The sequence below is a fragment of the Phodopus roborovskii genome, unplaced genomic scaffold, assembly GCF_943737965.1.
Source record: "Phodopus roborovskii unplaced genomic scaffold, PHOROB, whole genome shotgun sequence".
NCBI lineage: Eukaryota > Metazoa > Chordata > Mammalia > Rodentia > Cricetidae > Phodopus > Phodopus roborovskii.
The window spans coordinates 9,541,049-9,554,148 of NW_026125506.1; the positions used below are offsets into that span (position 1 = coordinate 9,541,049).

At 51.4% G+C, this 13,100-nt stretch overlaps 1 protein-coding gene across 1 annotated transcript in view; it reads right to left on the reverse strand.

The window, feature by feature from the left end:
• Rph3a (rabphilin 3A) overlaps positions 1 to 13,100 on the reverse strand; it is a 43,928-nt gene that overhangs the window by 17,665 nt on the left and 13,163 nt on the right. Inside the window, exon 3 of the mRNA XM_051176564.1 lies at positions 506 to 635. Within this exon, the coding sequence (XP_051032521.1) occupies positions 506 to 635 (130 nt within the window). The remainder of the gene's footprint in view (positions 1 to 505; positions 636 to 13,100) is intronic.

Genomic DNA, 13,100 nt, shown 5'->3' on the forward strand with positions numbered 1-13,100 from the left:
GCATTCTCTTCTACATTGCCAAGGTTCCAGGACTGGACTCAGGTCACTAGGCTTGTGTGACAGGTGCCTTTACCTGCTGAGCCATCTTGCATGCCTTTGCTATCTAAGTCTCTTGTAGTTTGATGTATGTTAAAGGAACACTCATACATGTGTGAGCTCATACATGTACATGCATCCATGCACACACAGAGAGAGCTTGCTTTTCAGACCACACCTAACTTACTAAGTAACCCATAGCCAGGATTTTCATGCCCCAGACTCCTGAGTTCAACTATGCAAGATGAACTCAGCTCTAAGGGGACATAAAGAACTTCCATGGAAGGAACCAGCACCCAGGTGACTTTGGGAGACCGAGAATCCTGCAGAATTTACATCCTACAACTGCCCTTCAGAAGCCAAGCACCATCCTACAGACCTCGGGCCCCAAATCTACAGTCCAAACCCCCACATCCCTCTCCCCCATGCAGGTGTCCAACAGGAAAGGAAGGAAGTGCAATGCTGGTACCTTCTTACAGTCTTCACACACCACACAGGTAGAGCCCAGCATGCCCAGCTGCTCTCCACACAGAATGCAACGGTTCACACCATCCCCGGCCACATTCTTCCTCATGTTCTCCAGACGGTCCACCAGGCGCCTGGAGCAGAGACAGGGCAGTAAGGACCCTCTGGAGCAGGTGCTCCCGGTGTGGCCCAGGCACCAGCACTTTCAGAATGCCTGAGCCCACTCCAAGTCCAGGCCCCTCAGTGGCTACCTGTGCTAATGGCTTCAGGGTCAGGCCTTTCCTAACTCACAGGGCCTCCTCCAGGGACCAGCCTTCAGAGCTCTGTGTCAACTAGCTAATTGCGACATACCTACACTTGGCCATCAAATGCTTTCAAACTAAGCATACCGTAGGCACCTGCCAAAATGCCAATTCTGAAACATGGGTCTGAGGAGGGAACTTTCTAGAAAGCTCTGAAGTAGCATTGCTTAATGCTGATGGCCCAGGCGATAGTTGTAAACATGGAACCTGCGGGCACTCTATAGGGCCTTTGGCATCTGGATTTTCAGACATATATACCAATTTCAAAGTCCTCTTCCTGCCCTTTTCTCAACCTGAAGATTTACTGGTCCATCTGGGTGAGATGGCTCAAATCTATAATCTCAGCCCCTGGGAAGCAGAGGCAGGAGGATTGCTGGGAGTCCCAGGTCAGGCTGTGTTCCAAGGTTATAGAGTAAGAACATGTCTCAAACAAAATAAAAGTGATGTCAAACAAACAAAACCAAAAGGCTTGTGGTCTTATCCTAGACGGGGGGGGGGGGGAGAGCACTGGAAACTGGGCTTGGCCATAACTTTGTGGTGTGAAGCCTACAGTGAACGGTGGGCAATAGAGGTCTTGGAGCCACAGGCTCCAGGGAGTTGACAAGCAGCCCTGCCCACAGTTATCAAATACAGGCTCTTCCCGAGGGCCCTCTGGCTCCTGATATCATTTTCTGGTGCTTTCCCCATGAGTCCCCCCCAGAAAGGAATGAAGAGCAGTCTGTAGGCCATGGAGCCTCCACTGTGACCCAGGCTACACCTCACTACTGGGATGCATCTGTGAAGAGATCAGGCTCGCACTCATGTCCAGCAGCAGCAGCACCCACCTCTCTCTAGACACTATTCCTATGGATCCACAGATGCAGTCATTGAAGCCAGCAGCAGTCTGTGGTCCCAGGATGCCCGAGGTGGTGGTGGCTGCCCCTGAGGGCACCAAGGTCAACACATCCTGTCAGTTCACTGAGCAAACCTTCCAAACTCTCCAGGGACTCAGGATTCCCACAACCCGTGACTGAAGACTTTCTTTCCCATGTTTTTAAAGAGACTCAGTTTAAACCACCCCCCCAGGCAGGGACATGGCTCAGCTGAGAGCGCTTGCCTAGCATACACCAAGCCCTGGGTTCTATTCCCAGAACACACAAATCAGGAGTGCTAACACTTGGGAGGCAGAGGCAGGAGATTCACAAATTCAAGGTCATCCTTGGCTACATAGTTGAGTTTGAGGCCAGCCTGGGCTACATGAAACCCTGTCTCAAAATAACTAGCTAAACAAACAAAAACTGCTGTAACTTTTATTTCCTTCTAGAAGATAAACCTTCCATGGTATAGTCCTCTGTCATGGTGGTATGTCGCAGCAGTGGGCCTGGCTTCCTGCCAGCCCCACAACCATGAGGGACTACATTTGACTGTGCACTGGGCCACTAATGGGAAAGTCATACGCATTTCCTACTTACGATGTCTGCAACTTCCGCTGAGTTCATCCTACCACCCCGGCACACTATGAGGATCCTCTGTGCTCCTGTACCCATTTATTCAACTCAGAATACTGAGGCCACTCTCACAAAAGGCAGTGAGAGCTGAGATCAAGAATCAGGCAGTCTGTCCCAGACCCTGTCCCTTCCTGCCACACACACAGCATCATGCCAAGCAGTGTCGGGCTCCACTCAAGCAGGCGAACCTCCCCCTGCCTGACTCTCCCACACCAATGGCCTCTTAGTCACTGAGCTGCACACAGTGACCTCTGCTCCTGCCTCTGTACCCTGTGACCGAGCAGCACAGTCACACCTGCAATTTGAGCGTCTGGGAGGTGGAGGCAGGAGGATCAGGAGTGAGAGGACAGCCTGGGCTACTTAGTGAGTTCCAGGTCAGCCTGGACACATAGGGCTACTCCATGTACCTCTCCCACCAGAGAAGCCAACAATAACAAAAATATCAGGGGCTGGCGAGATAGCGGAGCTGACAAAGCGCTTGTCCTGCAAGCAGGCGAACCCCAGTTTAATTCACAGAAATGCAAGTTTAAAAATGTGGGGGTGGGGGTGGGTGCTCGCTGGTAGCCGCAGTAGTGAAATGGGAGGCCCCTGGGCACCTACTGGCCAGCCAGCCCAGCCTGTTTGGAGAGCTTTAGGCCAGTGAGCACCTGTCTGAATAACCACATGTCCTGAGGCCTGTACACACATGTGCACCTGCACACACATGAACAGAGACAGAAGAGGGGAGAGAGAGGAAGGAGAGGGGGGAGGAAGTGAGGGAGGGAGGGAGGGGGAAGGGAGGGAGGGGGAGAGAGATCAGCCACCCTACAAACAAGCCTCCTTTCTGTAGGACCCTGATGTTGGGATTTCAGCCTGGCTCTGTCCTCTAGAGGCCAGTTTCATCCAGAAAACGATGGTTATACCAGTGTTTGCCAAACTGTGCTTCTCAGTGTCCTGGGGGTTGGCAAGAGATTCCGAGAGCCTCATACCATCCATCTCCTCTGAGCCAGCCCAAATTCATCACTGTTCATTGGGGCTGCTGGATGAGGGAGGCAGTTTGGTCTCGTGGTGAACCAGCATGGCTCTCCAAGCAGTCGGATTGTACAGTGCAAGAATATAAGGTCAGCAGTAGGGAAACTGGCAGGGATGCATGGTGACATTCTTCTTGTCAAGACGACTTCCTCTTCCATTCATTTGGCTCACAGTTTCAGAGGGTCTCAGTCCATCATAGTGGGAAAGGGAAGAACTGTTTAATCCACAGCAGAGGGGGCGTGTGGAAGAGGCAGAGTGCACTAGAGGCCAGGGGTGTGTGTAATCTCCAAAGGGTGATCCCTAGTGACCTCCTTTTTCCAACAAAGCCCTATCTCAGGAAGTTCCATGGCCTCCCCAAAAGAGCTCCCCCAAGTGGGGAGCAAATATTCAACACAGGAAGACTGGCCAAGGGAGCATTTCAAATAGGATCTATCTATCATGGGGTCCCAGGCACAGAGAGGGTAAGATGTTCACAAACGTCACACAGCTATGGCCAATCTAATCTGCAACGTGCTTCACTGGGGAGCATTTTAAAGAGGTTTCCTGCTTTTCTGCCTCTTCTTGGATAATAAGGGCATAGGTTGCCCCCACTTGCAAGCCCACATTGTGGCTGCCCTGCCAGAATGCCTGGTCCTCCCATCATGCTTGCAGGCATTTTACCCCATATATCCACGGCAGGCCTCCTGAATGTTCATAAGGGGCTTTACAAGTCCTACAGACTGCGTGAAGGTCATGTCCTGACGCCCCCAGCCCCTGCCACCATGGTTAGGAGGAGGGTGTGAGGTGACAGGTGGGCCTTTCTTCTTGCCCCAGATCTCAGGAATGAGCAAAGCATCTCATATCCACCTGCATGAACACTCTGCTTGGCACCAAATGTGGCCTACTTGGCAGGCCCCTGGAGCCAGAGATCTCAAATCCAGAGACCAAAAATTTGCAAGGGGCTAGGTCAAAACCCTGACACTATGTGTGACCAGCAGGTTCATAGCCTGGTGACAAACATCTCTGTTCTTTTACACCAGAACTATTTGTTCTTACAGGCCTCAGCAGAAGAACTTAGGGCACACTGGGACCCCTCACTAACTGTCAATCACCCAGCTTTGTCACAAAGTTCTCATGATCAGGTTCTGGCTCCATCTTGGTATCTGGTCCAGCTAAGCCTGGACATCCATGTTCAGTCATGCAACCTTGAGCAAATCTTCCCCAAGCCCATGGCCCATCGTGATCCTCTGGGGAACACATGTAATGCTTGGAAGATGGTTCTATGGGCCCAGAACTGATGGGGGGATGTCCTTCTGTATGCTGTGAATATGTTGCTGTACAGACCTCCAGACATCTATGGCTAGCTAGTGGCAAGCTCCAATACAGACAGACTTTATTTGTACAAGCAAAATCACCCTACAGAACAAGACTCAGGAATCCGCATTTTTAAAAGGGGTTCCCTGTGCACTCTGCACTGTTTTGTTTTTGTTATTTTCTGGTTCTGGGAATGATACCTAGGGCCTCATGTGAGCAAGGCTGATGCTCCAGCTCCCCCACCTTGCCAAATGCTGCTTCAAAAGAGGTGAGGGGGAACCTCGTGTGAACCCTCGCCCCAATCTGCTAAGTGGGAAAAGAGCCCCAAGCTAGAGTGCAGAATCCATCAGACTGTGAATATGAGATTGGAGGTGTTATGTCTGAATACCTTTGTTGTGTGCATCAAAGAGAAAACAAAAGAAAAATCAAAACACTGGCAGAAACCATTGTCCCTGTCCCCCACAGGAAGCAACACTAATGGCTTCTCCTCCACACTTTAACTCCTCATGGGCAACACCCATCACCTTTCATTAGACAAGAAAAGGACATTTCCCAAACTTGAGGTGTGCAGGCAAAATGCTGAAGGGTATGAGAGGCAACCCTTCCTCTTAGCCAGTTGATGGCTGTGTTGGTATTTTCTTAATTGCCACTGAGTATGCAGCTCAAGCTGAGCAGAAATCACAGATCCTTCATTCAAAAACACACTGCACAAACAATCAGTCCCACAGAGTCTGGAAGGGGCTTGCAGAATTCCTGGTGAAATCTCCTAAGCCAGGCAGGCCACCATTGTCTGCTTCTATTGCAGCATTTCTTATTAAGCTCTGAGCACTCAGTAGCCTTGCCAGCCCCAAGCTCCAAAACCATTCCACAATGCCTGCCCCCCAAGACCACAAGGTCAGGTTTGTCACAGTAGTAGTCCATCCTCTAGTACCAATCTCTGCCCAAGCTAATTTTCTATTGCTCTGATAAAGACCAAGACCAAAAGCAACTTGGGGTAGGAAAAGGCTCATTTGGCTTACATCCATCACTGAGGGAAGTCAGAATCTAGAGGTGGGAACCTAGAGGGGGGGAACAGAAATAGAAACGATATTCAACCACCTTTCTTATGCTTCCCAGAACCACCAGCCCAGGGGTGGCACCACCCACAGTGGGCTGGGCCCTCCCCCATCAATCATCAATCAAGAAATGTCCCCAAAGACTTACCCAAAAGCCACTTTGATATATTTCTCAACTGAGGTTCTCTCTTCCCAGGTGACTGTAGCTTATGTTAAGTTGACAAAACAAAAACTAATCAACCCACCCAGTGACCTTAAATGACCCTGGCTTTCCTAGTACCCTCTGCCTAGCTTCTGCTCTAAGGGAGTCATGGAAGCCACCCCTTAAACCTCCTAATGTAGACAGCACTCAGAGACTTTAGGTCCTAGAGCCCAAACACCCAGATGTCCCTTCTGGTCCTTGGTGCTGAGACAGTCCCTGAGACAGCCTGGCTTTATGGCTCTCTCTCTCTCTCTCTCTCTCTCTCTCTCTCTCTCTCTTTTGCACTCTTCCTCTGCTCAAGCAATTAGCTGGCCACTGCAAGTAGCTGTCACTCTCTGGTTAGGCCCTTACATGCCCAATTAACTTTATGATGTCCGATGCCATCCAGGACACATCCATCACCAGGCAGATGCTTGAGGAGACCATTAACTACTCAAAGGACTTGGATGGCCACCTCCCATTCCCAAAGATGATCTTGGGAGCACAGGAAGGGCCATGCCCCTCTACCTTCCTTTCTGGATATGACCTTTCAAGATGGTGGGAAGTGGATCACCACTGGCCAGATGTTGCCATCCAATTCAGGAGGATGAGTATGGTGGCAAACATTGAAACCTGCTGTGTGCCCCATACTGTGAGATAAGGGACAGTGAGGATGGGTATCAGTTGGGCTCTGCATCTGCCACTTCCCAGCTCAGTGATGCCAGGTGAGTAACTTAGCCATTCTGGGCCTCAGCTCCTTGCCCTGTGACCTAGGGAGAACCAAGCCCTTCGCTCTGGAAATGTTATGAAGGTGAAATCATGTGTGATATGTCTGGGTCATGGTGACATTCACTGATGGCTACAGGCTTTTATACTTTCTGTACCCTCCAGTTGCCCCATGTGTCTCTGTGACCAGGATGCTGTAATCTGCTTGAGAACCCATCCCTGTTTTATAAAAGGCTGCAATGACCATAGGGCTCAAGGCCTATTCTAGACACATATCACATAGGACAGTGGTTCTCGTCCTCCCTAACGCTGTGGCCCTTTAATACAGCTCCTCAGGTTGTGGTGACCCCCCCAACCATAAAATTACTTTGTTGCTACTTCATAACTGTAATTTTGCTACTGTTATCAAAGAGTTGGTCAATCCCCCCCCCCATGTTGAAAACCACTGGCATAGGAATACCTGCACCCTCACACATCCAGCGCACACTCAGATGATCAGCATCTACATGTAAGAACACACTCTTACACAAACATGGCTCTTGGCTCCTGGGAGAACCCATCCCCAGCCTGCCCTGCAGAGACCAGTAACTGTGACTCTCAGGCTCCTGTGAAAGTCCACAACATCCCCACCACTAACTGCCAGTTAGCACGGCTGTGGCTCCTGAGATGTGGAGGAGACAAATGGCTTTCTGATGCAGGGAGAACTTGAAGTCACCCAGCTAGCCTGGGTGCAGTGGTTCGTGCACTGGTCTCTGAACCAGCATGGAAAATGCCTGAACTACGTGGTCTCACTAAGGAGCAGGCGGGAGCCGGAGCAGCTGCTGCATTACCTTACAATGACTCGTAGCACAGACAGTAGGTGCTGTGTCGTCTGTCTATCTCTGTTCCATCAATTCCTGAATCCCTCTGCTCACTCATTGCCTCCCCCTGATTGCCAAGCAGGGGCATATTAGCATGGTGCTTAGTGAGCTTCAGGGCTGTAGTATTGTCAGAAGCCATGAGCAGGAGGTGGCTGCTCTGGCGCAGGCCAGCCCCAGGCTCCCAGGCAGAGCTCTCAGAACCTGTCCTCAAATGACCGAGCTCCCCCACGCACAGCTGGCAATCAGGGTCATCGATTCTCTCAACCGAGCAGCCACAGTTCCCATCTCACCTCGGGGCATTTAGTGTTCCAGGTGCCATGCTAAGTACTCACCGCCATGTTTTTCTTGATTAGTGAGCACCTGTGAGATGAATTCTATCATTCACCCCCACTCTACAGATGGGGAAACTGAGGCATGCCCAGGGCAGTCACTTGCAAGGGGCCCTGGCTGGTGGCTGCTCTAATTGCCTGGACTTTGGACAGGGGAGGTTTTGTGTCATTCGGCGCTTAGGGCCGTGGCTCAGGCTACGCTGCTCCACAGGCTCCTGTCATGACAAATAGAACTGAGAGAAAGTGGCAAAGCTCTGTGAGTGAGACAGAACCAATCAGTCCGACGGATATCCAAGACACCCATGAATGCCTGTCCCTCTGCGTCCCTCCACCATCTGTCAGCTGCCCCCGCCACTCACTCCCCAGTGGCAGTAGGACGTGAGAGATGCCCATGTCTAGTCTCGTGTGGCCAAAGGAAGGCTGTGCCCGCCTGGGCAAACGGCTTCAGATTCCTCAGTGGCTAGGCAGCAATGAGCCTTTCTCTCCCTGAGGATATTACATGGATGAGAGGAAGTGATCAGCATCCAAGAGTCCCTGGCACAGGGACAGCAGAATAGGGCCACCGCTGTGGGCTAGCCTGGGCACCTGTTCCTAGTTCCATCACCTGTGTGGCTCTGGCCAGGTTGCTTAACCTCTCTGTGCTTTCATTCTCTCATCCACAAAATGGTGGTGGCAATGTGCCCTGGGCCACTGCTGACAACGACTGCCCAGCTTGGAGCTCTAAGCATGGGGCTGATACTAGATGGTTTGGTCCAGTGTTCTCTTTGATCACCCCCCTCCCTAAGAGTTGGCTATAATACACCAGACTCCTAAGCCCATTTCTTCTGTCCACAAAGCACAGCAAAGGGACACAGGGAATGGTTTTCAGCAGGGATGACTTTGCTCCCGGGAGGCTCCTGCTCAGGGCCTGGAGAGGTTTTTAGTTATCACAGTCAGTGGCATACAGCCAGTGGCCATTACCTACAGGCAGTTGGTAGGTAGAATGGTAGAACCCAGAGATGCTGTTTAAGCATCGAGTGATCCACTCGTGGAACAGCCCTTGGTGTGAAAAATTCCCAGGTCCACGTGCAGGTGGGAATTGAGGCTGCAAAGCCTGGGTGAGAGGAACTTGGGAGCTGCCTGCTGGACTTCCGGCTTTACGGCTAGACTATGGACTGCTTCAAGATCAAAGAGCCTCAGTGAAAGACAGTATTATTTACAGCCTATCCACATGTACCATTCACACAGTATGATAATTTACCATCCATTAATGGCAGACATGGGAGGAATTAGGGAATTAAAAAAAAAAAAATTACCATTTGCTTTGGTGCCAACAGATTCCACAAAGCTTTAGGGTTGGAGTGTGTGTTCATGTGTGTGTGCCTGAGTGTGTGTGTGTGTGTGAGTGTGTGAGTGTGCGTGCATGTGCACACACGAGTGAGCACATGCTTGAGTGTATCTGCAAGTGTGTGCTCATTGTGCATGCAGCCGTGTGTGTAGGTCAGAGGTCAATGTTTACCTTTATCTCTCTCCATCTTACTTTGTGAGATCCAGTCTCTCAATTGACCCTGGCTGTTGCTGATTCCACTAGCCTGGCTAGTCAACGCGCTCCTGACATCAATGTGTCTCCACCCATGACCCCTAGCACCTGCTGACTTTTATATGAGGGCTGGGATCCAAACTCAGGTCCTTACATCTGCTTGGCAGCCACTTTACTAACTGAGCCAGCCTCCTCTACCTTCAAAGTTTGTTGGCTTGCTTTCTTTTTGAGTCAAGGTCTCATTGTGAGCCCAGGCTGAGCTTGAACTTGACATCCTGCTGCCTCAGCCTCCTGGGTGCTAGGATTACAGGCATGTACCACTAAACATGGCTAAGGCTGAACAGATACGGAAAGCACTTGGGGAAACTGAGGCATAGCTTAGCAGTTGTTAACACTGGGAGGTTACAGAGGACTACTAAACCTGATGGAATCCATGGATGTTTGGCGTTTGCATCTTGTGAAAAAAAGCAATGTCCCGACCCTGACTCACACCCCTCTCTGGAAGGTCAGGGCTCCAGCTGGTATAAAAAGGACAAGACTAACCTGGCTGTTCGTGTCCTTGTCTGGCCATAGGAGTGACACCTGCCTAAGGACAAAGGCTGTGGAAAAATTCTGTGTCCCACAGTTGGGAGGGGGATAGCGAACTCCAACGGGGAAGAGGCAGGGACACAATGGAGTCTGTGACAACAGGTCTTCCTTTATCTCTCCAGCTTCTCCATCATCGAGTTGAGATGCCAAGGTTAATGACAACTCTAATTACTTTTTTTGAGCCCGTCTGTTTCAGGAAGCTGACCTCGAACAGAGACACCCAGCTGCTGCCTCTTTGCAGGCAGGATACGTGCAAATGCCTTGGAGGGGATCCAGACAGAAGGAAGTGCAATGGGGACACAGAAGGACAGCCTCACGGACAGAGGCTCTGTCACGTAAAGGGAGGGGGTGTGACTGAATTTTCTAGGCAAACGTTTTATTCCAGACTTAGCACACCCTGAAAGTCCAGTGACAATCAGTGTGTCTTTCCGATTCAGCTGGAGCCCTTTCCCACTCAGAGGAAACCCCCAGCAGCCTCGTTTCCATGGAGAAGTGGCATGGTGTGTTTGCTAACACATGGAGTGAGAGGCTTTTTTCTCCCTGAGGTTGTGTGCCTGATGGCAGATCCTGTGGGACAGCCCTGCAGCTTCTGGTTAGGTCCCCCCACCCCACCCCCGTGTGCACAGCTCAGACGGGAAAGATGGCAGCCAGTCCCCCTGCACATACCTGCTACTCTTCTCTTGAGGAGATGGGACCTTCAGCCATGGTCTCAGTCCCAGAGCAGGCTACAAAGACGTTTTTAGTGACCTCTACCTTTGTGCTCCTGAGACCTCACTGTAAGGGGCCGGGCAGGGGTGGCTACTGAAGGAAGGGTAGGAGAGGTCGGGGGAACAAGAAGACACAGGACCCTCCAGTGTCGTCCTACCTTCAGCTCAACACAGCGAGCAGCCCAGGTGCCCCACAGGACACAATCACCCAGCAGAGCCATGCCCGAATTCTTAACCCCTTGAAGTCTGCTTTAGCTAATCGTGGAGAACAAACCACCTTGACCCCGAAGAGGGAATGCGTGCAAAGGACAGTTAGAAGAGATTCTCTCCAGGCTATCATCTTTCTGTCCTCACATTCTGAACAGGGCAGAGCTGGGGAGATGGTGGAGAGTGTGTGAGCATTTAGACTCTGGGATGGAGGTTCAGAAAGACAGCTCGGGACTCTGAACAGCCTGGGGCTCTTCTGGGTTCTTGGTTGCAGCAAAACTGTCCCACAGAGGAAGCAAAGCCTGGGGGGGCTGATGACTTACCCCCCCAGAAATCAGAGCCTGACACTGCCAATACGGCAGACACAGGAAGTGGTTAACAAGACAGTAAGGAGTCGGCTGGAGAGGCTACTTGCTGAGTTTGGAAGTTTGGATTTGGGGCTGGCAAGATGGCTCAGTAGGTAAAGGGGCTGATGACCCAAGTTTAATTCCTGGATCAACAGAGTGAAGGGAGAAAATTGACCCACAAGGACAGCATCCTGACCCCCATGCATATGCCATGGCACACACATGTGCATGGAAAGCAATAAGATGAATATGTGATTTTAGAAGTTTAGGTCCACAGAGTCAGGGAGCTTGGGGACTGGTCCAGGGAAGAGACCATATGGAGTTAAGGACATCAATCTGAGGGCCAACCAGAAGGGAAGCAAACCTAACATGTCTATGGCCGTGTCTCTCCCAGCCTCAGTTTCCCCATCTGTACAGCGGGGATGCTAGAGTGCCCACTCCATAGGGTGAAGAGGAGCGGCGACTGTGTTGAGTTAAATGAAGTTTAACACAACTTGCCTGCAATAAACAAAGCCCTGGGTGCCATTGCCAGTGCTGTAAAAACTGGATGTGGTGGCTCATGCTTGTAGCCCCAGAACTCAGGAAGTAGAGGTGGGGAGGGCATCTGTCGGAAATTCAAGGTCATCCTCACCTATATAGTGATCCCCGGGCTAGCCTGGGCTACATGAGACCATGTCTCAATAAATAAATAAACAAACAAAATGCAGGACTTGGCACATTGTGGGTGCACAGTAAGTCGTGTTCCTTATGGGGATTCATTTTCATGTTGATTCAAAGTGGCCTCCTACTGTCCCAGATGGCTTCCCTTGGGTAACAGAAGGGAAAACTCAGTAACAGGACTCGGGTAAGGGACAGGAGCACCTGAAATCCTAACCCAGTTACAAAGAGTCCCCTTCTTCAGAGACGCAGCCAACGATGCATGGTGAGGTCCTCACCTTGCCCAATCACTGTAGAAGCTGGATGAGCAGGGAGGCTCCTGAGAGTCCCCTGGGGAAACTGAGGCAGCAGCTTTGCTCACTGAGAGTCTTGGGTTCCTACAGAGGATGCCCCAGATAGCAGAACCCCTTCTGCAGTCCCCCTCCCTGCCTGGTACCCCACCAGGCTTTCATCTGATTTTCCTCCGGGAAGTGTAGGAGGAACAGGAATGAAGGCACAGTGTGGCGCTTAGAAGACACAAATAGCATCGGGCTTGCCTCTGGCGATGCTGCCAGCGAGGGCTGCCAGCCTCAATGGAGGAGACACAGGCTGCCCAGGCCTCCGGGGCTGCCCTCCCCACTCCGGGAAGCCAGGGAGAAAATACACCAGCTCAGCAGAGGTACACCCTGCCAGCCCACATTTGGCCCAGGATCCCTGGAAGTCTCTCAAATCTCCTTCCGGGAAAACCAAGGGATGCTGGGACTCCGGGGCTTGCCAAACTGGAGCATCCCAGCACAGGTGCAGACCAACAGTGCCAGCGGGCACCAAAACGAAGAGAGCCTCTTGCTTTAAAAAATCTAAAGTGGCCCTTGTTGCTTGGATATCTGTCACTTTCTAAATGTGTGCCTCGCTGTCATCCTTTGTGTGTTTATTCACCAAGGAGTGTCATCTCCATTTTCACACAGGGAAACTGAGGCATAGAAGTAAAGGGGCTAGCGTGAGGTCACAGGGAAAATGAATGGGGTTTGAACCCAGGTCTCCGTGATCTGGGAACCACAGCGCTCTGCCTCATGACATCGTCAGTGTCAGGCCACAGAGGATGTGGGGGGGGGTCTTAAAGTTGAGGACCAGAAGGGCCGGGTCAGGTTCTCTGCAAGGCATGAAGAACTGTTTGCACTCAGCTATTTCCTTATACGCTATCCCAGGACCCCAGCCTGTGGGACAGTACCACACATCAGCAGGGCTAGGGAGATGGCTCAGTGGGTAACGAGGCTGCTGTGATCCCCAGCAGCCATGTAAGTCAGACATGGCAGTAAGGAAAGGAGGGTCCCTAGACCATTGGCCAGCCTAA